A 25798-nucleotide genomic window follows, 5' to 3' on the forward strand; every position below is an offset into this window, starting at 1 on the left:
TTGGTAAAGTTATATTTATAGGTTATGTCGGTTTTTTTCTATAGCTTATAGTTTTGTTAGTCCCATCATTTGAATGGCGACGGAAAACGTTATGGGAACCGATAAAACTTTATTAGGACGTAATTTGTTTACAAGATAATCTTTCTCTTGATCTTTTCCTTTGGAGATTTTTGATCCGAAAAAAAAAACAAAAGGGGAGATGACAGTTATTCGGAATGTTTTTTGAAAATCCAATTGTTGTCCGAGGATTCTATCTGTCGAGGACTACAACTACTGCTAAGACAAAACCACAGAAAAAAGCTACCAAATGACTGCAGTATTAAATGATTTTCAGTTTGATTGAATTGATTGAATAGTATTTAGGTATTGATGCCTGACAGTTAATACTTAATCATTTCAATTAGGTACTATTTGTTTCTGAGTAGATTCTCTAAATTAAATTTAGATTTAAATAGTCAAAAAAGCTATCCTAGTATATTCTAGCTAGGACTACCTTCTACGACTATAGACCATATAATACTTACTTTACATGCGGTAACTCTTTATACCCACCCAAACATAAATGTGAAAGGCTAGCCACAGTTCGATAATATTGGAATGCTTCGCCTATAAAAGAAGTGAGACCTTCTAAATAAGTACCAAGTTCCTTTGTATACACAGACCTCAGTTAAAAATGATATAACAAGTTGGCAAGTTTTCACACACTTTGTTATAAACTTAGCTAAACGCAATGAGTAAAGTATATAATTTTCTATTAAAACGTTGAAGTTATAGTCATTTTTAACTGAGGTCTGTGTATGGAACTTGGTACTTATTTAGATCTCACTTCTTTTATAGGCGAAGCATTCCAATATTATCGAACTTTATGCCTTTCACATTTATGTTTTGGGTGGGATTTCATTTATTTTTGTAAGCTTATTTTCTTTTTTTCTTATTTTACTTTACTTTGACTAAATACAAACCTTCGTAACGAATTTTAGGTCGGTACGACCATTGGAAGATATAGATATTTTTTTGTTTTAGTTCCTTAGGGGTATGAATTTACACCTTCATTATTTTTAAAACCGACTCACACTTGGCCATTTTCAGATATTTTCCTTTACCTTGACCTAAAGACCTACCTCCATGCCAAATTTCAAGTCAATACGACCATTGGAAGTGGTCTAGGTTTTTTGATGAGTGAGTGAGTGAGAGTCAGTCAGTCAAGTGAGTGTATAGTAAAAATAGCGATTTTCTGACGTCAATATCTCAAGACTCTACAATAGGTACATTAATGAAATTTTGTATTTTAGATAAGTAAGTAATCTCGACAGATACTAGAAATTTCATATGCGTAGATAAAATATATCTTGAGTTATAGGTGGTCGAACTTGGCCCGAAATGGTTCGTGTAATATAACCCACGGCCGGTGTGTCGGTTTTTTTGCTCGAACTTGGCGGACACACTACCGTGTGTCTAGATAATCTTGTAGGTATACAAAGAAAATCTGAACCAAAACCACACATTTAACTAACAACCCCAAATTACTTAACCTTGCCACAAATCATTCGTTACCTTCCTTTGTAAGCAAAGAAGCTAATTAACATAATTACCGAACGTTTGAAAGATTGAACACCTTATAATTAGCTCACGTGACAACTTGAACACATAGAAAGAAGTCCTTTGTAAATATCTTTTAAGGATATTGTGACGTTACAAACAATTGATACTTACTGATCAAAGGTTTCTCATTGAAAAGTTAAAAGAACAAAAATTCCGTTCATTACGCGTCAAAGTACTCGTCCGCATCACTGTCACTGGGGAACGTTCCAAAAAGACTGGCAGCATAGCCACGTTGAACGGGAATGCTTGTTTTCTGATCGAAGAAGTAGCCAGACTTCTGGTCATGTTGTTATACTTTTAATAGTAACATAACTTACGGCCCTTCTGATGTCAAGGGACCATCATAGTCTAGGTATACCTGTAATAGCAGAGACATCACAAGAGCGTTGTTGACTACCAAAGATGCTGTTTAATTGTGGAATTATTCACGGAAAGGGTGCTCTACCAGTGAGCTTAAAATGAAAGAAATCAACTCATATTGTGGAGCCTTGGTGTACCTATTCCTCTGCTAGTTCTAGTCTGCCTATTCTTAATCTGGGCATGAAATTATTTTGTTTTTACCTACTAATCTCAAACCAACAGCTTGTAGCAATCAAATAAAATTTCGATTAACTCATCTTTCATCAAATAGGATGATATGTTTGCAAAACGAGACCAAATATATTCCTGATTGAAGCAAATAATATTTGGAGCCAATACCTAATCTGCGAGCAAATAAACCGAGTATCGATATTGAACGAATCGATTCTCGGATGAAAAACGAAAATAAACATCGATAAACATACTTTGAAAAAAGATAAATTTGTATAAAAAATAAATCGATTCAAATTGTCTGTTTGTAAAAAATGGTTTTGATAAAATTGCCATAAAGAAGTCTAAGATTAGAGAAACATTGGATAAATTATTAGTTTTTGAGGTTACTCATATAAAATACGTAGGTAATAAATACATACAGGTTCAGATCGTTACGTTTTATTATAAATATCTAATGATGTAATGGAAATAAAAGCTATTTTTCCTCAAAAGTCTCAGTTCTAGAAACCACAGAACCACCTCCTACGATCCTCATTGTTTTCTCTTCCTTCATGCTCAGAAAGCTCATGTATTTAGCCAGTCACAGATAACTATACAAGGAATAGGAACCGTTTAAGGGGTAAAAATCATCCAATGAGTGTCAGACTTACTGACTAAAAAGCACCCGGCTCCAACTCCTAATTTTTGAGCCGGGGCCCCGGTAAACCGGTTAGGTAATCCGCAGCTCCAGAAATAGGAACCTACCAATCATAATGGAGAAAATTAGGAGAAAAAAGAAAAAAAGTATTACTGATTAGCACGAATCCTTCGTATATATTTTACGTTGGTCAACATGCGAACCTACATTAAAAACGATATTTCTAGCATATTACAGGCTAAACGTTAAGTTTATTTTTGATTGATATAATCTACATTTAAAAACTGAAGAACTGTATCTTAAGGTATAATCTACAACATTTACTTGTAACAGAACAACGAGCCGCTCTATGATATGTTCTAGTGTATCATCCTTTTACCAATTAAAATGCTTTGAAAACTGAATTTTTGCCTGTATTGTACCATTAAGAACGTTACATTACACAGAAACGCTCCAGAAAATGTTGTAGTCTATCTCACCTTTAAATATAGCCATCACAATAACCATTCATGCCAGTACCAATAATTATAAATAAACTTCAAAGAATTATATTTGGTAGCGGAACTGTTGTAACAATATGCCCTACATATGTTCTACCTGCAAACAAGTGCTGATGTATAAAATGCACATGAATGCACGGAGATAGGGATTGCCGAAAATATGTTTTTGATACATCTGTTTTTATATTAGTATCCCTTTTTAACCGACTTCTCAAAATGGAGGACGTTCTCAATTCGATGAGTTTTTTTGCGTTTTGATTTTCGCTATTTTTATATGTATAAAACTAGCGAAAATCAGCAAAACTTCGAAAAATAAAGTGCACATTATGTATGTAGTAGGAAGTATCGATGTTATAATACTTTTCTTGGCTATTATAAGTTAATGCTTTTAATTTCAATTCTTGCATCTCTTCGTGTCTGCCGTCAAATAGTTAAGATACGTCTATTGTGATTTGCCAATGACATTTAAACTAAATAGAGTACCTAGTATTCATAGCCTTTGTTTTCTTTGTATTTTCTATCAGTCAAAATAAATTTCTCAGTAATAGCACTGAGTTTAGCTATATGCCCGGTATATGACAATCGGATGATTTTCTATTACAAGGGATTGACATATTAAGTAAAAGTACAATATTACATGTCATATGAATCTCTGCTTACCACTCGAAGGTTTAATAGCCATGATGTTAATTCTCGATTTACTTATAAACACAGCATAGAATAAGTCAGTAGTAATCTTAACATAAGAAAACAAACCCAACGAAAAAGTGTATTTTATTAAAAATAACTGAACCGTTGTTTATTTTCGCCTCTCGTTCTTGAAAACTTAATGCGGAGAAGACTCGATGTGGCGAAAAGGGAATTTAATACCGAGTGAAATACAAGATTTTGTTCACCGTCTTATATCTGGCCAGTAATAAATTTATTACCCAACTGTAGAGACCACAAGAGATTTAAAAAGAAAATTAGTTTCAGAACGTACTTACCTAGTTTATTTTATCTGAGATTACGAAGTTAGCTTACAAGAGGGATTTTAATCAAAATACTAGACTTTTGTTGTAAATTACTAGTCAAGTGGTCTAAGCTCCGCATTTTTATAATAACTATCATAAGACATACTAAATTAACTAAAAATCACGGTCCACTTACGTAAGTTAATGGTCTGCGCACCTGCTCATGATGAAGAGTCCCTCTTGCCTCGAAACCAGTAAAGCTCTACATTACTAATAGTCTTCTTAATCTTTTTTCAAAGAACTAGGTCTTACATTGTCTAAAATTACTCATGCAATCTAGTTCTTAGTGCAACGTAGCTTAAAACTTTTTTCCTTCTTTAACATTTTATGTTAATCAAGAGCTTATTTAAAACAAATATATAATAACGCAATGTAACTAAACAACACATGTTATTATAATAACCCATATTTGCAAATTATCTCTCTTTTTCTAATTGCAAAAAATCAGCACACGCAACGATTTTACAACGGATTTTTTAGCTTTTGTCGTACTTTAATAAATTCTTACCAAGTTAATCTTATCAATTCAAATCCCTTTAGATCTTTCATTCCAAACTCTAAACACCAAACATAACAATACTAATAATCCCACAATACTATTTAATCCTCCTTTTAAAAAAGTCAAGTCCAATACTATGTCAATTACCAACATTACAAAAAGAAACTACAGATATTTACAAAGCAACAAATTGTTAATTTTATTACTAAACTTTTTTGTTGAAATAACTGTCAACGTGTTTTAAAGACAGCGAGAATGACATCGTCAACTAATTCTAGACAAGACATAAAGTTTGGTATGCCGAATGTCTCACAGTTGTGAACAAAAATCCAGGATTAAAAAGTTTAAAACTGAGGTGAGTGTAGTATAAATATGTATAATACGGCACTTTGCATTCTGAATAATTAAATCTTAGTACATAATAAAGCAGTTAAATGGATATTAAATATCACAAAAAAGGATTTGCATTCTCTATAAATAATTAGTCATAGAACATTATGAGAAGCCAAATCATTAAGTATCACAAAAAAGTAAAAATAGTGTGTGATTAAATTAATGTAATTTCCCTTGATCGACTTGTATTATTAAAATAAAACAAAAATTTGAATACGATGGATATTGGGCCTCTTTTAGTGATTTTAGCAAATCCTATTGTATCTTCTACCATCAACTTATATGAAGTGTTCACGCGTCAGAGTATTTAAGTATTTTGTATAAAAAAAAAACAAAACATTCTATAAAAACATTTTATTAAAATAAAATTAGAAGAACAAAAACGAAAAACCAATAAAATTAAAATAAAAACATAACATTCCAAATTCAAATAAAATAAAAAAGTAAAAGAATCGCCTTCCGAATTCGAATAAAAAAGAACGTCACGTCACGTCATTTATCAGGGTTGTCATTCAAGCTAGCACTAAGACCAATTACCTTACTATCACGCACCGCGCCCTCAATAGCAAGTGATAACCCTTAACCCAACGTCACCATTTACAGACGCATCAATTGTCAAATACCTATCTATAAATACCTATAGAACGTACCGAAATATCTAATCGATAATAAACTTTATCTTAAGGTAATAAAGTTCAAGTTTAATTGTTGACATTAAAATAAATGTGCATACCAAATAGACGTTCCAATTTGTTCATGTTCAGACGATTGATTTAAATTACGTTGTGGAATTATTTTGTTATTTTAAAGCTGAGTTTTGTGGCTTTATAATGTGTTACGTATGTTGTGTTGTGGGTAAAAATAAATACCTATTACGTTTTTTATTTAGTGTTAATACGAAAAACGAAAAAGTGTTCCTATAATTTTCTATTTATGTTACAAACCAGACAAAACCAATCAGGTAACATTTTAATCTAAATCCTAGAGGTACGCGTCGTCACAAAACTAATCAGATACCATTAAAACTGAATCCTAAAGGTACGCGTCCACTGATCCGCATCGTACGCACCGCATCATTAACAATGCCTACATGCGATGCGTACTGATGACGTCATACGGAATACGTGCGATACGTGCGAAACGTACGACGCTTACCTTAATAACAACGGACGATGCTGTTTAAAAACAAGCAAGCGAATTCACTTTTAAAAGTAAAAAAAGAACAAAAACAATGTTCCGTTTCGTAAAACTACATAATAATAGCTTGCCCCAATTATATCGAAGATAGAATGCATTCATTTCGACACACGTAATCAGATGCATCAGCGCTGCATCGGAGACTGTTTATTTATTTACTCGTGCTTACTAATCAATATACAATGAATTGCTAATGATATTTTACATACACTTTAACCGACTTAGAAACATTTTAAGTGTGGGAGAGCCGTTAGAAAAATTGTGCAAGGTTCTAAGTAGAAAACACCAGAGGCGTTACAAGTGCGTTGCCGGCATTTTGGGGGTTATTGGAGAATTAGGGATTGGGAAGATTGGGAAGAGGGGAATCGGGCCTGCGGTAACCTCACTCACACAACGCAAGCGTTGTTTCACGTCGGTTTTCTGTGAGGCCGTGGTATCACACCGGTTGAGCCGGCCCATTCGTTTTAAAATAATCTACAAGACTGTCATTAAAATTAGTTATCGACATCATTAATTCATTCGAGATTATCTTTAATGTAGAGCAAATGTTAAATGTATGAAGTAATGTAGAGGAGACCTATACAACGTGTAACAAAAAGGGGGTATACATATCAAGTGCACAGTTTCTAGATAACATAACAAACGATACGGGAGTTATAAATTTTTCAATACGCGGCGCCGCGCGAATCAAAATTAGGTAGATAGGTACTAGGCGATCAGATTGACAGAAGAAATGTTTCGTAATATTAGCAAGTGATCCCTGTAGTGTTGTGACACGTTTGTATGATTTGAAATCAAGAACTATGCGATACCAAGTATTTGGTACTAATTTTTTTAAACGTATTTTAAGCTGAAACTTCATGTAGAGATTCTATTCAACCGGTATTCATCAGTGCTTCTTGATGTATATGGTCATTTTGTTACACGTTGTATAGGACTGTTACTTTACCCAATCCCAACACCTCATGCAACAACACACATTACAATTGCACAACTACACACAAATCGCATACTAAACAACATGTAAATGTCCCTCCTTACTGTCCAACTCCCCAAAGACTATAATATCGTAATAATAAACACTATTAATTAATAATATGGGCCCAAGTGTCCTCACACTCCCTTCCCATGGGAAAAGTAGTTGACATCGTTACGTGCACAGGTCCTGTGCCCTGTGCTCTGAATGAATAATACAGCCTTATGGGAGGCCTCACACGTGGGGGGTACTTAGTGACGTAACGTAGTTGTGACCGATTCAGTCAAGGGTTTGGATAAGAAGCCTTTTTTGGTAGTAAATGGGGATGGATTTGTTTAAAAAAACCGATAATTCAGAAAAATTATAAAAAAAATGTATCATGAAATGGGAAAATCATCCAATAAGATAATGATACCGCCTTGGGCGAGGTGAGAGAGAGTGTCAGTCTCTTACTGACTAAAACCACCCCGTTCGTTCTCCTGCTTTTCTAACTAGGCAGTCCACAGCTCCAGTCAATAAGTAATACAGTCAGCTAAACTAGGTATTAATAAAATCGATTAATCACGTTTTCTGAATAGCATAACAAACATATAATGTTAGACATATTACAACCAATTTAAATTGAAATTATCATGAACAATTGAAATTAAAACAAACCAACAAAGCTTTCTTTAAATGATTATACCTCCCAACAAATAAATAGGTTACATTCACAACTAGTAGTTACATCATTACAAATAATTGAATGGTAGCCATAGCAACCACGCGAACGAATTAAACATAGTATTTACATCTTCATATCAAATTGGATCATTTGTTTTATTAATTCTTAGGCTGTTTACACATTACGCGCGGCATCGCCACCGCCGCGGTGCCGCTGCACTAGCTTTCCTCCGATTTGTATGGAGCTATACATACGACGTCGCACCCGCGGTGGCAGCAAGGTACATGTATAAATGTTCCGAAGCGGCGCGGGTGTGCCGATGTGGCGTAGTGTGTAAACGGCTTTACGATGGTACTCGTAGGTAATGATATGGTATTACAGAACGCATACCAATGCAGTCACGAACATTTTATTTCTTTTAGAATTAAGTTATAAAACGTACCAGGAAATAGAACATTACACTTGATTATGCACTGTAAATAAAAGTAGACAACCGAGATTAAAGATAAAACTACTATTTATTTAAATGTTATACGTATGTAGTAGCGATTTTTTTTGAGGGGGAAACTCATCCAATGACTTTTCTCGCCTTGGGCGAGGCGAGAGGGAGTGTCAGACTCTTACTGACTAAAAACCACCCCGTTCCTTCTCCTGCCTTTCGAGCCGGAGCCCCGGTAACGTATGTAGTAGCTTAATAGTGACCACTGCTGGCAAAGGATTGTCTCTAGGGGTGTCTTCAACAGTTTTCTATCGGCAATTAAAAACTTAATAATAACAGTTAACAAATAGAGTAAACGTATTATACGTATGGTGTGGTGGATTGGAAACGGGCTGCTGCGAAATGAGTAGCGGGTTTGATTTCCGCACGTAACATATCTTTGTGTAATCCGCAAATTGTTGTTTTGGGTCTAGATGTCATGTGTATATATGTGGTAAAAGCATCCACGATACATTTGAAAATCCTAGTGTGGGACAACGTTATATAAAAAACAAACATAACAATCATAGTCTTTCAGATGATAGATCAAAATACAAAACAATAACTAGGTCAATCCAAAAACGTCGAAGTATCCAAATGGACTCTACAGGTTAACTGGCATTCAGCCGAAAATAGTCATAACTCGATATTGATTTCTTACAGATCAAAACAATATGTAGAAACCCTTCAACATTTCGTATCTTTATAATAAGTTTAAATGCCTTAAAGGCCCTTTATTTACTGCCACGACAATGTCAGACTAATCAGAAAATAATATACCCAAAAACAAAAAACATCTCCATTTAGTACGTCAACGTAAACAGCTCTTGTTAGTGTCACACGTAACTCCACCATTTTATTAGCTCACATAGCCATTCGGAGCCATTTTGTCCTATACCGTCTCTTAACACGCAAGCCTTTGAGATTAACGTCCACCATACCTTGCCCCTTTGGTCACGATGTCGGTGTCGTATCGTAAACGTATCGTTACAACCTCGTATCGTAATGATTATAAACTCCCATGCAATTTGGAATACGCTTAATGTGAAGTGTGTACACTTTTTTATATGCACGTATTGATTTGGCTTTTGTATTGCGTTAAGCTTCGTTTGCCAAAAGGCTTGACTATGATAAAGTACCATTAACAAAGTGCCAAAGACATTATTTAATAGTAGCCATTTCTCCAGATAGGTGATAGATGATTGAAATCTACATTTAATGACGAAATCTTAAATGATGCCACGAATAAGCTATAAATAAAATACAAAGCATATCGATGTTTACACTATTGCTAATAAGTTTCCTATAGTCTATCTTTAAATAAATACTTATTCTTATGTAATGTCTTAAACTAATATATCTCTGTACTTCTACTATCAACATGAACACAGAACGCACTCTCTTTCTTAAAATGGCAATATCCGTTCATTACCTTTTTGAATGACCCCAAACTTGAAACTATGCCCTGAGGCCACTACAACTCGATTTTGTACTTAATTGACTTGGAAATAACATTAAAATTCTATAGACTTATAAACAAAAATCAAATTGATTTACGATACATCGTTCTGTGTTTTATGGTGAATGAAAGTTATCATGATTTATTTATAAAAGTAAAAGAAACGATAAATAAATAAGAACCAATTAAACCTTTAGTACTTATCGATAGCTCTATAAAATTATCTTGCATAAAAGACAGTACCCTTAATACAAGTTTGCGTTACGTTGAACGAGATTGAAGCAAGAGGTAGTAACTCTGATTGGTTGGTTCATTCGCACCGGCCAATCAGACTGCCGAACGCGCTCTCGTTTCGATTTCGGTAAACGTAAAACAAACTCGTACTAAGCTCTCTGAATTATGACAGTCATAAGAGTGACACCTTTTCTTGCAATAAAAACAGTTGACTCACCGGTAACTAACAGGCGCTCGCAAATTGACAGCAGCTTCTCTGGACTGCTGCCTCCTCCTCTTATCTCCTTCGCGCCAGCTAGCGTAACTCCGCGCGAATGTGGGCAATCCACAACCGGACACATTCACAAAATCCACTGACATATCAACTGTGTCATTATAAAGCATAACATTATCAGTATCGTTAAATAAATCGATAAAATCGAAGGTGCTATTCACATTTGAGGAGTTATCTAATGTGGAATGATTTGAGGGTTGATATACTCCATTATGTTTTGGACTAGAATACACATATACTTTGTTTAGCTCCGAATCGTTTTCGGTTTTAATTCGGAGGCTTTCGTGGGTGGTGTTGTAGTGGTAGTCTTCTGCGGAGGTGTACCACGCCTCCAGCACCGCGATGTGAGAGTCCAGGTCGCGACATGTTAGTCGGAACTCGTTCTCGTGGCATTGCTGCTCTTCTACTATTTCTGGAACAAAGAAGGAGAGGTTTTAAAACTTGAACTACATGATCAGACTAATTTTCTAAAGGCTATTTTTTGTTCGTAAAATCATCTAATGACTTCTCCCGCCTTGGGTCGAGGTGAGAGCGAGTGTCAGACTCTTACTAAATAAAAACAACCCCATTCATACTCCTGTTTTTCGAGCATCGGAGTTCGGTAACCTGCTAAATAGTCCGCAGCTCTGGATTTTCTAAAGGCTAAGTTTTCTAATTAGATGAAGGTTTATTTAAGACAAAAGTGAGTGTATTAATTATCAAGTTCATTTGAAACTAATTAGTATCTAAAGGTCTTCTGTTCTCCTTAGAAGCATCATATTCATCTACTACTCTATCCCCCTTAAAACATGTAAACCCCTTCCTAAAATAGGGAAAACTATAAAAACCATAATGGACCCTTAAAATGTTCATCACGCGCCTGCTATTAATTGGGGAATTAGGCGATGTCGATATTATGGCTGGCTCTAATCAACGGCTAAAACGTGCCTAGAACGGGTGTTTTATCTTAATTGTTACTTCGGGTGTATCCTTAAAGGAAAATAGTAGATGCTTTCTTTATACCTAAAGACTGGAAACTTCTTACTGATAAATATTTCCTGAATTTACCACAAAGAGCTGATTAATATTTTTTAATTTAATGTTAGCGGGTTTCTCAAAAGCTAGTAAATATAAAACAAAACAGAAACGAAGTCATTGTACCTATACCTAACCAGTAAGTAATATTTTTAATTGATATATTATACTGAAATAAATATCAGACCATAAATAATAGAAGGGAGCTCCTGAATGCATTCTGGCTTACTCTTAATCCAATTCCGACCGATCGACATTGATATTGTAAAATTTCATCCGTACTGCGTTGATATTGCAATCAACTAAACGCCCATTGCATCGTTTTATATGCGTGGAAATTGAATGAACTATTTTAACATGCTAACTATTGATCGACGATTGGAGGTTTGTATAGTTTTGACATGGAATAATTATTAAGATTTTATTGGATTTTTTTTACAAGTGTAAGCCCCAGGTCGTTTCCAACCGATCGAAGTTGGCATTTAGTAATGGAAAGGCTTTTGACTGATTGATAAAATATGTTGATGAACTCCATATTTATAAATATTTCATCAATTTGTATAACCCACGATGAATTTAATCAGAAATCATAGACGCATGCAATCATGGATTTACAACGACTCACGGTAAATTAACAAAAATTATCAAAGCATAAAATCTACATTTAATTTTGATTATGATTAATTATTTATCGTCTTAACCCTTTGCAGGTGCATAAAATAACGCTCAACATATTACGGCATGTCTTATAAATATTCAAATATTACAATACAAACTTATTAATGCAGGCGGAGAAATATGGAACTACACAATTTGTTTGAAGAAATTTGAGTGTAAAACTTTAATGACAAAGAAACTAGCGCCATATACGATTGTAAAGTTAAATTTGTATCTTTGTAACGGTGTATAAACAGATGGCCATAGCGAGTGTATTTTTATTGGCTATCAGCGGTTTCTATGATACGTAATAGTGCTGTCATTGTTTACATTAATGCTTTTAGAGAATTTGATAGCTTTGTGATCGATCGTTATAGCTTCAGAAATGGTTATTGTATTAGTTACAATGTTTTATGAATTGATAAAATGGACACTTTAAAGGTTTAAGTATCTATCAGTTGCTGGTTATTACATCTGTGACAGTTTATGATAAAAACCAAACGCTATTTTCTTGTCAATGTCTACTATATTAGGATTTGTGAATGCTTACATGGTCAAAGGCCCGCTAAAGCTCTCAGTCAGTAATCTCATGTTTGATTACCGAGTCTTACAAAGTATATCGAAAACCGACGTGAAACAACGCTTGCGTTGTGTGATTGAGTTAGTGAGGCCTCCGGTAATTCCCCCTTACCAAACCCCGATTCCCCAACAACCTTTAAATTCTTAACCCCTCAAAAGGGCCGGCAACGCACGTGTAACGCCTCTGATGTTTCGGGTGTCCGGTGAGCGGTGATTGCTTACTACCAGGTCATCCGTCTACTCGTTTACCGGCTTACAAGATAAATAAAATCATTTCTTTTTTTAATTGCCAGCCTCACCAGATCCATCATTTCATGTTAGGCTGCCCCTTCGGCAACATAAACTATGACATAATGTAAAACGTATGCTATTTAAAATTCCCCTCCTTCTGTCTACTCTCTCCTTCTCTATCTGTTGATACTAAACCCTATATTCGTATGCTCCTTCTGTCTCCCTATACTCCCATAGGTCCACTGAACTCCACACCACAACCAAAATCTTTAGTCACACTTCACACACAAAAATAGTCGTACAGAAAAACAATAGCCACCTAAATACTGAGTCGTAAAAGTCGGCCATAATATTTTAATGTCTGATAAATATTTTACGATCGCCCCATTTCTAATACGACATCGAAATAATTTATTACCATTCTCACTAAGAACTACTCTTTGACATGTTACATGATTGTAATATCCTGTGTAGCTAACATGTTTTGTAATATTTTTTTACGGTACCGAGACATGGCCTCTAACTTCTGGTCTTTTAAAGGGACTCAGAGTCACCCAGCGAACGATGGAGAGATCTATTTGCCGAAGAACAACAGTTAGACAATGGGTTTTCAAAGTCAAATCATTTATTCCAATAAAATCGTATACTTAGGAAACGTCAAAAAAGAAAGAAATAAACAATAGTCTGTCAGTCTGTCCGTCAGTGAAGCTAGGTGCTCGTTCCAAAGTGTAGCTTCGAATGGAGAAGAACGAGAAAGAAAATCCATTCATTATTCTTTTATATATTTCCATTAAATATTTGCCACGTCGCTCGAAGAACTGATGGCCGCTGGGCCAGGGATGTGATCGAGGATTGGAAAACGTAACGTGGGCAAACCTTCCACTAGGTGGACCGACAATATCATCAGAGTTGTGGGGAGCCAGTGGATGCACGTGATGGCTTGTCGTTCTACGTGGAAGACTAGGGTGGAGGCCTAAAAGTTTTAGAGTTAGATGTAAACTTGAGCTTTATACTAACAATCAACCAACCAATTCGCAATTCAGTCTAGTCACATACCTTATGTCTACCATGTCAGAACATGTCATTAGAAACCAACATTGATTGACAAACCATTGCTAGTCCATACATCAAGCTTCTAGCTCCGTGCTTGATGTTATAAGTGGCGCTAGGCATTTGCAATGGTGTTAGGAATCCAGATATAATACTTGCTATGCAATTTTAAACTCTATGTCAAATTGCAGTTGTGTTACCGGAGGTTTATCGAAAAATTTTTGGTGTAGCTGTGTAATTACTTGCCAATACAATACATTTTAATTGCTGCGGCAAACTATTGCCCGTTTAAATTAAACTTTATGAAGGGCTAGGTAGACTACACATATTGCACAGGAACAACGGTAAAAAAAACAGTTTAATCGAGGCTCAAACATACCCAAACAACGCTGTATTATCAATACATGATTCTCACATATAATATACAATAGGTAAAGGATCAAATAATGTATCAGTGAGATTACAAAAAATTTTTTTTTTGAAAGGAGTAACGATGTAGTTTCTTGCTCGTTCTTCTCCATTTGAAGCTACACTTTGGAACGAGCACCTACCTTCACTGACGAGCAATTTAATTTGACATTTCAAAAGTGTCTAATTAAGGACTAATTGAAATAAAACCTTTGACTTTGACAATACTCAATCCCTACACAACATTTTAGCCAAAATTTCATTAAAGTACAACAAAAAAACCCAAAGGTTTTAATACAAAATGTATCAAAGAAGTAGAAGGCTCGTTCGTAAATCCTCATTGTGTCGGTCCTTGCATAATTCAACGGGCACACATTCCCTCACGCACTCCCTTTTATACAGTTAATATATGCTATACACTTATATGTGTGCTTACCCCATTTTTGGACGCCGTTTTGTAAGCAATGGACGTATATTAAGCCCTTAAATTGAGGAGTTAATCAGAATTTTAATTCTTTCCTAGTCGTTATGTTTGAAAGAACACACACAGACATAAATGTAATAAAAAAGGACTATGAACTTCGTTTGGGTATGAGCTTTAATTTTTAGAACGTCACGCCTTTTATCCCCGACGGGGTAGGCAGAGGTGCACCTGCACATTACGGCACTTAATACCACTGTACAATGTACAATATACACCCACTTTTCACTATTCGTAGTATAATATTAGTGGGTCATGTAATAGCCTATTATTACCATATACTGGATATTATTCCAGACTCCGTGCTAATACTAATGAATTTTCGAAAATCCGATAAAGCCCAGTAATACTCTGCCCGACCCGGGAATCAAACCCTTGTCCAGCAGTGGAACTTACGACCACTCGACCAAAGAGGCAGTGTTTAATTTTGAGATTAATAAAAATAGGTTGTGTAAAGAATAACTCTAGATTATGTGTATGTGCCTTTACACAAAAGCAGATAGTTTAACAAACAGATTTGTAATCGTAGTTAAAAGTTTCAGATTTATCAGAAAGCTCTGCTGCTCTGTCAAATGTATAGTCCCTTTGTCCCTCAGTTGAATCTTATGACTCCCACGAGACGAAGAGGGGTTATAAAAAATGTATTTTACTCTACCTACCACACAGTCAAAGCTTTCCTTGCTAAGCATAACACCTCATTTTTGCGTAAACGGGTACCTAAACAAAACAGTAGCTACCACGTCCTTGATTACAAAATTTCGCAAATCCAACAGATTGCCAGCGTACGAAACTAATGCAATCTAACCGTGCAGAACAAGTGCGCACTGCATCATCCAACCCTCATTCCCCCTCCCTTTCACACATGCTAATTTCCATATACTCATCCCATTCGCACAATACACCCCATCGCGTTAGAACTCGGATCAACCGTTGCCATGACAACGAGCCAAAACAACTCATGTTACTAAAACACCAGTCACAATTGAACTGTCAAACGTTCTAAATTACAAATTAACAGAGTTCAAGATAAAATGGTCGTCCATCAATCCTGATTATTGCAAATGAAACTTTAACTAGATGAAATTAAAGTGGAATTTAAATTAATCACGTGTTGGAGGTGTGATGGACGGCGTTTTCCGTTTTTGGGGAGGTTGGAGACGCTATATTACTGTTTGTAGAAAGGGGAGTAGGCAGCAACTGAATTTTGGGACCCTCAGACCCTCTGAGGTAATTGCTACTATCACTAGGGAGATGTAAACTGTTCCGAGTAACAAATTAATAAAATAACATTTACTCTTTTGATTGCAACTCTCAGTTGTATTTAAATAGACTAGTGGTCGCCTAGTGGTTGAAATTCAACCATATACGATTTAATTTACAATACCACTTAACATACGTTCAAGGATAATTTTTATTAAACTCAAACTCAAACAAACTCTTTTATAAAACTCTATTCATATGAGACGTCAATATCATCGCAATGTCTATCGATTTTGACGTTTTGTCAAATACGATCAGATACTATGCATGTGTGTGTAATGTTTTATTTATTGATTTAATGTACTTTATAAGCATTATTTTTGAAAAATATTAGCGTTCTCCACTTCTCCTACACATAAACTATAAGTGTACCAAATTTTATGCTCCTACGTCCGCGCAATTTTCGTAAAAAGCGGTCCAAAGTTTTTGCATCACGTATTATTTAAATAGAGTTTAGATTGGTACACAGGATTCAAAGATAAGAAATTTTAAAATCAAGAAAAAACAATATTTGAAAAAGTGGACCACCGACCAACGAAAATAGATTTTTAAAGTCGCTTAAAAACTTTTTTAAAATACATCTTAAGTGTCAGTGTTTTACATCTTGTTTACAGTGGAGCTTATAGCCGAGAAACTGCGAAAATAAAATCAAAATAAACCAAATAATAAACGGTTCAACTTTCTGATACTTCCGAAACATCAACAGATAAATAGTCTGTCAGTCTATCCGTCAGTGAAACTAGATTGTACCTTCGAATGCAGAATTACGAGCAAGAAATACTCCATTGCATCCATTACTACATCATCACAAACGCTTAATTTTTTCTCCAAACAATACCAGAAAAAAAAAAAGAAAACCCACCACTTTCCAAATCACGCAATCACAAACACATACACACATGTATTGGCCAATAAAACCTGCTTTCTACACCCTGTACCACTCAGAGAACAATACAAGTCAAAGCAGGGTTCTTACAACGTCGAAAATTTGAAGGGATGCTTAAAGAAATCAATTCAGTGTACTGCAAATACTTTCGTAAGGGTGCAACCCTATACTGGGATCGCAGGGGTGGTGAATTCGGGTGCAGCGCGTGTCCATTGTTTCACGCAAGACGTTGTCTCATTGTTGTGGTGATGCTTTCATGGTTTTGAATACGTTTTATAGCAGGTTTTTGTCTTTATTCATGTCTGGTTTCTGGTTTAGGAGGGTGTGGAATAAGATAAAAGATCGCAAATTAAAAGTAAATGCAAAGACATTACATCAAACAAGTCTTCAAAACTATAGGTAATAAAATCTAAGTGGTTTAAATTAATTTATAAATAACGTAAAGGTTGTCTGGAAGAAATCGCCGTGTGTGATCAGACCGCCCATTATACTTTAATTACTATTAACTACAATGTAAATGTGTTTTATGTAGGTGCAATAAAGTATAAATAGATAAATAACGTAACACAACTTTAGTTGACAGTCCCAAAATGGTAGGTGTACAACATGCACATGTTAACAATATAAATACGCTTCAAAATACTAATTGGCCGAATACTAACTAAACTATACTTCTGCCTAACTTCTGGCAATTAACAAATTGAGGATATATTTCTAAAATCATCAACTAATTTAAGTGTGGCAGAGCCAAGCTTCGGCACGAATGTGCCGGCTCGACCGGAGTTATCACTCCGGTTCTATGAGGAACCTCACAGAAAACCAACGTGAAACCACGCTTACGTTATGATTTATCAATCTTCTCATTCCCCCATCACCCAACAACCCTTAAATTCCAAATCCCCAAAAGGCCGGCAACGCACTTGTAACGCCTCTGGTGTTTCGGGTGTCAACGGGCGGCGGCGATTGCTTACCATCAGGCGATCCTTCAGCTCGTTCACCGGCTTATACCATAAAAAATGTCTCTTTTTAACCTTACTATTTTTATAACTAACTAACATCAATTATAATTTTACGCCTCAGCTCTCTTTCAACACTAAATTAACCGCGGGACGCTTGGTTTACACTCGGTAATAAAATTTAAATATCTCACAGTTTAATCTAGCCAGCTTTAGTTTAAATATTCTGAATATCATTGCTTTAAATCCTGGACGGAATCCCTAGCTTATATCTGAATGCCTTAGACCAGCTTTACTTGAAATACGATGAGAATTTCTAAACCAGGTTTGTCAAATTGGTATGGGAAATGTGATCTAAGTAGGCCAAGATTGAGATTTTTAGTCTCGAATAAAATGAATTTCGGATTCTGCACTTACCACCAGAGATGTGCTATGCTACGTCGCTGTGGATGCGTTTGGCTTCCTCCCATTTTATTCATTGGTACATATAGCTTAGCACCGGTGGAAACGGACTCAGCTAAGCTGAATTCTGGATTTTTATATGGCAAAGTGCGTGCTATGGATGTCGATACATTGCATACTCGAGCTGCGCATCTTACTCGCACAGCTACACAGCTTAGTATCAGTGGAAACGGTCACAAAGTTTTACAGCTTCGCAATAGCTAATGACATTTTCATATCAAAGCACACCCTTCTAGGGTGAAACTATACTAGTAAACAATCTAAAGCTGAAATCATTGGTTAACATTGTAGAAACTAGAAACCATTATATTAAAGTAATCCTTTGTCCACAGACGAAGTTTGTGAACAATGTCATATAGTGTCGTGTCGTGTCGTAAGCAACAATGTAAACTAACAGCTGAGAATGACCCACTTGTCGTGAACTTCCCGATAAACACGAACGTCGGAATTGAAATTGCTCGTTCTTTAGGTTTTTTTTCTATAAGAAAATTCTTTACGTCAACTTTTTTTATGCTGTTGCACTTTGGCGCAGAAGTTTTGCATTTATATTTACTTTCATACGCTTGCATTAGTTGTGTTATATATTTATCGTACCTATATGAAATGCTAGTAGTTCATAATGTGAACAACTCAATTTGACTATCATTAAATACTTAAATCGCCTACATTTTACGATGTATTTCATTGAAACCAACAAAATATTATGGTATAAGAAAGCGAAGTACGCAAAAATGTTTTTTCTCTAGCTGTGGTAGGCCACAGCTTGTCAAAAGTACTGATTCTGATGTCAGAATGTAGGCATTGGCGAATATATTTCGAGAACTCATCTGTTTAAAATCTCACAACTAGTCAACTAGATACTTATGTATTTGTTGAATCACGATTGAAGGTCACAAAAGTTAATAGCAGACACACTTTCCAACTAAAAATTAAGTGATGTGCTACGTTCCGATTAATCGAGTGGGAATCGGGTAAACTATTAATCATCGGCACCCTAAAATCGGTAGCTAATGGCGATATCAAGGTGTGAACATCACCGTAACGGTGTAACAGCTATTCTGCAACTAAATGATTGATTGAGTTGTCATGTCAACGTATTTGTAAAGAAAATGTCGTTAGATTTCTTTATTGGTTCCTACATTTATTGTAGGAAAAAATGCCTAAAGATATTACGCATTTTTTGTATATTATAGACTCTAGATAATAAATGAATAGAATCAGGCGTTACTTTACGGAAATCTATGTTACACTAACAATACAATAGATTTTTAGTTTTCATTTCGCTTATAGCCACTATATCGCTTATATCATCGCTTATAGTGGCTTTAAGCGAAATGAAAAATAAAATCTATTGTATAGTCTACATAATAAGTATAAATATTTAGCTTTTCACATTATAGGTAGTAAAAATATATTCATCAATATCGTTCTAAAAATTGTATTATGGATTAAATTGCAATAATTACTAGGTAACCAAACACCAAGAACGTGCCAAACAAAATCAGAGGCCATACAATCGAATGCAGATTAAAATTATTGTTATTTACAGTTCTACACAAATAGAGCTGCATAGATGAATAGTCAAATGTTTGTGGGACGTCATCAATGAGCTCGTACGGTTCTATTCAACCAACACAATGGAAGTTACTCCCTACGGATATCGATTCCCGAATAGTTCAGAATCGAGACATAAAAAAAATATAACCCCTCGACGGATTAATGGCGGCATGTCATAATTGTCTATGAAATAATCATCTGCGCGAAATTCGAAATATGAAATTAGGACAGGGAACGCTTCTGTGGGGTTGCCAGCTATTTGTCAGACGCGTCGTCGCCTATTCGAATTTCAAATCCTCAGTGACTTGCTATTTTTTTAATTTGGATTTTTATTTGTTAGTTTGGGTGGGTCATAAATCATTTGTAGCGTTATGACTTAAATACTTTTTAATTTATATTAATTACTGAGAGAGATTCTTCGTCTTGTCTTCCACGTTGTTATTATCTGCCTCGTCATAGTAGAAACATAGGCACAAGTGCCACCGTGGAGCAATCTAAGTATCCCAAATTTTAGCTAAAGATTTTCTGGCTTTTTAGGTATTATAAAGTAGCTAGTATTGCTGGGCTTTTTTCGGTTTCTCGAAAATTTCTCATTTCTCTTTCTGTGCCTAAATTAGGCACTTTTGAAACGTCAAATTGAATTGTCCGTCAGTCTGTCTGTCAGTGAAACTAGGTGACAAAAAATGTTTGGCGAAGTTTGCTGGGTCCGAGCTAGTTATTAATAATAAATAATATTCGATATTGAACAGTTACTATACGGTCCACAAAAGCTAACTTTAACACAAGTAGAGACTTGTAAAGGCCATTTTATTATACAATCGTTGCGTGCTTAACTTGCTTAGGTGTGGCAGTTCGCGAAACTCAGTCACGAAATCAGACCTAATGCTAATGACATCGATTATCGATAGAATACGAGTACATATACCTACATATATATTTTAAATATCGACAGGATACATATATTATGTTACATCGATCTGGTCAATTGAATTTCTACTTTGATAAGTAAGTAGAAATCGTCTTTTTCGTGTTCAAAATAGACACAGTGGCTTTATGAATTAAGGAAAAATGCAGCCTATAGCGTTCCCTTGCCTGCGAACTATTTCCAGACACAAAAATACACCATTGTGAACTAGTGAAGTACATAATTGAACGATACACAATTACAATTTCGCATTTATAAAAAATACTCAGTTTCTGCCAACGGCTTTGCTGGCGTTCCCGAGGGATAAAAATTATCCTATCACCCAAGTCAGCTCTTACCGTCTGTATACCAAATCTTATCAATATCCGTTCAATAGTTATAGCGTGATTGACGGACATCTATACATATAATAAAATCGTAGAAAAGTGCTGTCTGTACATTGAAAATAAAAATAAAAAAAATAGCAGGGGTTATTGTTATGTCGATGTCGAACCCAAATATGTAATTAACTTTTTTTTTGTCTGTTTGTCTGTTTGTCTGTTTGTCTGTTTGTCTGTTTGTCTGTTTGTCTGTTTGTCTGTTCGTCTGTGCGCGCTAATCTCAGAAACGGCTGATCCGAGTTGGATGCGGTTTTCACGAATATATTGTGAGATGCTTAAATTTACATTTAGTGTTTGTTTCATTTCAATCGGTTCATAAATAAAAAAGTTATGTCAAATTAAAGAATCACGTCGAACATTCTATGCTTATACCATTAATCTCCGCAACTATTTGACGGATTTGGTTGAAATTTGGTACAGATATAGTTTAGAACCTTAGAAAGGACATAGATATATTTTTATTTCAAAATAAAATAAAATAAAATAAAATAAAATAAAATAAAATAAAATAAAAATAAAATAAAAATAAAAATAAAATAAAAATAAAATAAAAATAAAATAAAAATAAAAATAAAAATAAAAATAAAAATAAAATAAAAATAAAATAAAAATAAAATAAAAATAAAATAAAAATAAAATAAAAATAAAATAAAAATAAAATAAAATAAAATAAAAATAAAATAAAATAAAATAAAATAAAATAAAATAAAATAAAATAAAATAAAATAAAATAAAATAAAATAAAATAAAAATAAAATAAAAATAAAATAAAAATAAAATAAAAATAAAATAAAAATAAAATAAAAATAAAATAAAAATAAAATAAAAATAAAATAAAAATAAAATAAAAATAAAAATAAAATAAAAATAAAATAAAAATAAAATAAAATAAAAATAAAATAAAAATAAAATAAAAATAAAATAAAAATAAAATAAAAATAAAATAAAAATAAAATAAAAATAAAATAAAAATAAAAAAAATAAAATAAAAAATAAATTTATTCCGGACATACAGCGCCATCTATTGTTCAATTTCGTACTTATAGTACGGAATTGAACAATGTCGGGCTGTTCCTATACTCCGTAGATAGTATGGCGTTGATCGCGCAATGGTGTAATTACAATTGTTCAGTTCATGTTATTGTTTTAATTTATTGGAAATTTGTTTTTACAAAATAGTAAAAAGCAATGAAAAATATAACATAATACAACTTTTAGTACAAAGAAAACGCTCTAACGGAGTATAGATAATTCTATGTCGATCGTTACACGACTTCGGTTCATGTTATTGTTTTAATTCATCGAAAAAAGTTAACAAATAGTAAAAAGGTATGAAAAAAATTATATCAATATAATTAAACTTTTAGTACAAAGAAAATGCCCGAACGGAGTATAAATAAATAATCCAAGTTGTCTTTATCCTCGATAGATGGCGTTGGGATCGAAATAGATTGCGCTATGGTTTTGTTACAATTATTTGGTTGGGTATCGGCCGAGCGCTTCGGTACTATCGTAGAAAATGTGTATTATCAGTCGTATGATTATTTGTCTGTAGTGGTCCTGCTGTTTCGTATATTCTAAATTGGTTTCGTTGATTTGTCAATTAATAAGTTTATTTGTTGGGTTTTCCTGGTTTTCTGGTTTAACTTTTTAACGTAGGTTTAGTTTGATATCGATTATTAGTAGTTACTGTAGTTAGTTTTTTTTAATAAAATTGTAAGTCTAATTTATAAATTAATTAGATTAGATTTAAGTCGTTTCTTTTAAATTATTTAGTTTAAGCTTGGTTATTATAGCATAAAGGATAGGTTTCTTTTTTAATTGTTATAAATTCGTAATTCGTAGCTTTCTTTAGTTTTAAGTTAGTTTAAGTCCGTTTTTAAACTATTTTTTCAATGCCCTAAGTGAGTATACATCTATTAAAATTGCAGAGCTCATTATGTTGATTTTTGAAGAGTTCCCTGGAATATCTTCCACATCTCATTTTTGAAGAGATCCCGCGAGATCGGGAACTCATCATCATCATCATCAGCCTATAGCTATGGGAACTATGTGGTTAAAACCAAAAATTTGCCGGAAGTCACTATTCCACGCGAACGAAGTCGCGGGCAAAAGCTAGTATATAATATGAGTGTGATTCATAACTTATAATTAGTAAACTGTTCTTCAATTATAACCAACATTTTGGCTCTAAAACAACGTATGTATCGTAGCCAAAACTAAAACCAACAAGTTATATACACTATGCAGTCACTATACTACAGAAATGTGACATTAATTGCGGTTTGCGGTAAGCAGGAAGCTATATTTGTGACGAAATTTTCTGGACCACTACACAAGTAACTACATACATGACCCAATTATTGATCATTTGATAAATAGATTGTATATTTTTAATCCAGGTAACATAGATACCTATGTATGTACGTATTTAAGCCACACTTTATTTTAAACTAGCGACCCGCCCCAGCTTCGCAATGGGTGCTTATATTATAAAACATAATATAACCTTCCTCTTGAATAACTCTATCTATTAAAAAAACCGCATCAAAATCCGTTGCGTAGTTTTAAAGATGTAAGCATACAAAGAGAAATAGGGACAGTAAAAGCGACTTTGTTTTACACTATGTAGTGATAGTCAAAAGAAAATCAAAAAATCTAGAACCGATACCACATTCACTACATTACACACAACAAAAACAACTTCTGAAGGGGGTAAAAGTAACTTTTACCCCACCCGTTACCCTATGACCCCAAAGCTCGCTACTTTCGCGAAGCTAATTTCTCTCGCGTAGCAGCGAGGCGATCCATTATTCGTGAACCAACATGTGCATAAATTAAAGGATAATATTTCCTACCATCCACTGGGGTTGTATTATCTTAATAAATATAGAGATTGGAATAAAAAGGGGTGATGGCTTATTTAAGATAAAAATTGCAAGCTCTTAATTGTTTAATTTCTGCAATGCAAATGATTTTATTTTGGTTTATATTTTTGATAAAATAAAAAACTAAAATAAAAATCCTTTTTGCAGTTGATTGGTTCGTGTTAGGTTCGTTCGACACTGAAAACTGAAGCTAAAGCTTTCAGCTTTTCAGTTGAATCTATGCAACAAATACTTACACAATATTTACAAATGCATCTAAAACATAAGCTAAAACTAAGGGTTTTACACATATAACATAAAAAATTACTACCTCTATATTTTATAATCGTCTTTATATTTAAAAGCTAATGAAACAATGTAAACAACGTACCTATAAGTCCGTCTACGTCGCCTAGGCACAAAATGAACCACAGCAATCCTACGTGCACCCATCGCGCGCGGGACGCCCTCAACATTTTTCCAAAATCACATCCTTCAAAAACATTTTCCACTTACAAACGAACTATGCACTATATCTATATCACACGATTATCCCATTATACGTGCTTAGCGGTCACTGACACATTGTTTTTTAATTGGATTTAAGGTTGAATGGCAGCGTGCGTAAATACGCGCCAGAAACGTCAGGGCGTGCGACACGGACGCTCCGTACGAAAGCTCGCGCGGCACTGAATGGTCGGACGCGATACGCGATAATAGTGCAGAATTACCCGCCGACGTTTCGTAGCTCGTAGGCCGTAGCGCTTGGGAAAGCCCGCGCTACAAATTGATCCGTTTTCATTATTTCCACGTGTAGCCTTTGTCACACACTAATGTCCGCATGTATTGGGTGAAAGCATTTCATCCTGATGTAAAAATCTAGCTAATTTTATCAGTGTAGAACTCTAGAGTATCTATGTAGAGTGGCTATGCCTCATACAACACATAGCGAAATGTTTCTTTTACACATAATTAATGACTTCATTTTAAGTGCCCTACGTTCATTTAGGCTAGATTAAGGGCCGTTTATCTAGAAATAAATTATTGCTAAGTCTAGACTGGAATAGCATTAAATTAAGTTTCAAACAAATGCCTAAGCTTTTAGACTTTATGTGTGGTCTAAAATTAGCTTATAGAATTAGATTAGATACAGTCGGCTAAGTTTTTGTAGTTTGCTGGTAAGAACATTTAGATTGATTCTGTATAAAGACAGGAGCTATGGTTATACTAAATTTAACAAAATCATATCTTTTACGGCCAAATGGCTACTGAGTCGAGGGTTGCAGTTTCTGTACTGTTTATTTTTTATGGTATAGTAAAAGAGTAGACGGAACGCCTGATGGTAAGCAATCGCTGCCGCCCATGGACACCTGAAACACCAGAGGCGTTACAAGTGAGTTGATTAGGAATTTAAGGGTTGTTAAGAAATCCGAGATTAAGATAATTGGGCCTCCGGTAACCTCACATAACAAAACACAACGCGTTGTTTCACGTCGGTTTTCTCTTAATCCGTGGTATCACTGTGGTCGAGCCGGCCCATTCGTGCCGAAGCATAGCTCTCCCACACTAATATTCTTACCTGTACAGTGTATATCTACCAAATAACTTCTAGATGACTGTATCTA

The 25798-nt window shown here is 34.5% G+C and overlaps 1 protein-coding gene across 1 annotated transcript in view; it reads right to left on the minus strand.

Moving 5' to 3' along the window:
- The window catches only part of LOC118273271 (uncharacterized), a 145331-nt gene extending 120469 nt beyond the window's left edge, over window positions 1-24862 (minus strand). Inside the window, exons 1-2 of the mRNA XM_050696328.1 lie at window positions 24565-24862; window positions 10404-10872 (exon numbers count right to left, since the gene is read on the minus strand). Coding sequence (XP_050552285.1) covers window positions 10404-10872; window positions 24565-24649 — 554 coding nt within the window. The 5' untranslated portion in view covers window positions 24650-24862. The remainder of the gene's footprint in view (window positions 1-10403; window positions 10873-24564) is intronic.
- Window positions 24863-25798: the final 936 nt, after the last annotated feature.

This window comes from Spodoptera frugiperda, chromosome 1, assembly GCF_023101765.2.
Source record: "Spodoptera frugiperda isolate SF20-4 chromosome 1, AGI-APGP_CSIRO_Sfru_2.0, whole genome shotgun sequence".
NCBI lineage: Eukaryota > Metazoa > Arthropoda > Insecta > Lepidoptera > Noctuidae > Spodoptera > Spodoptera frugiperda.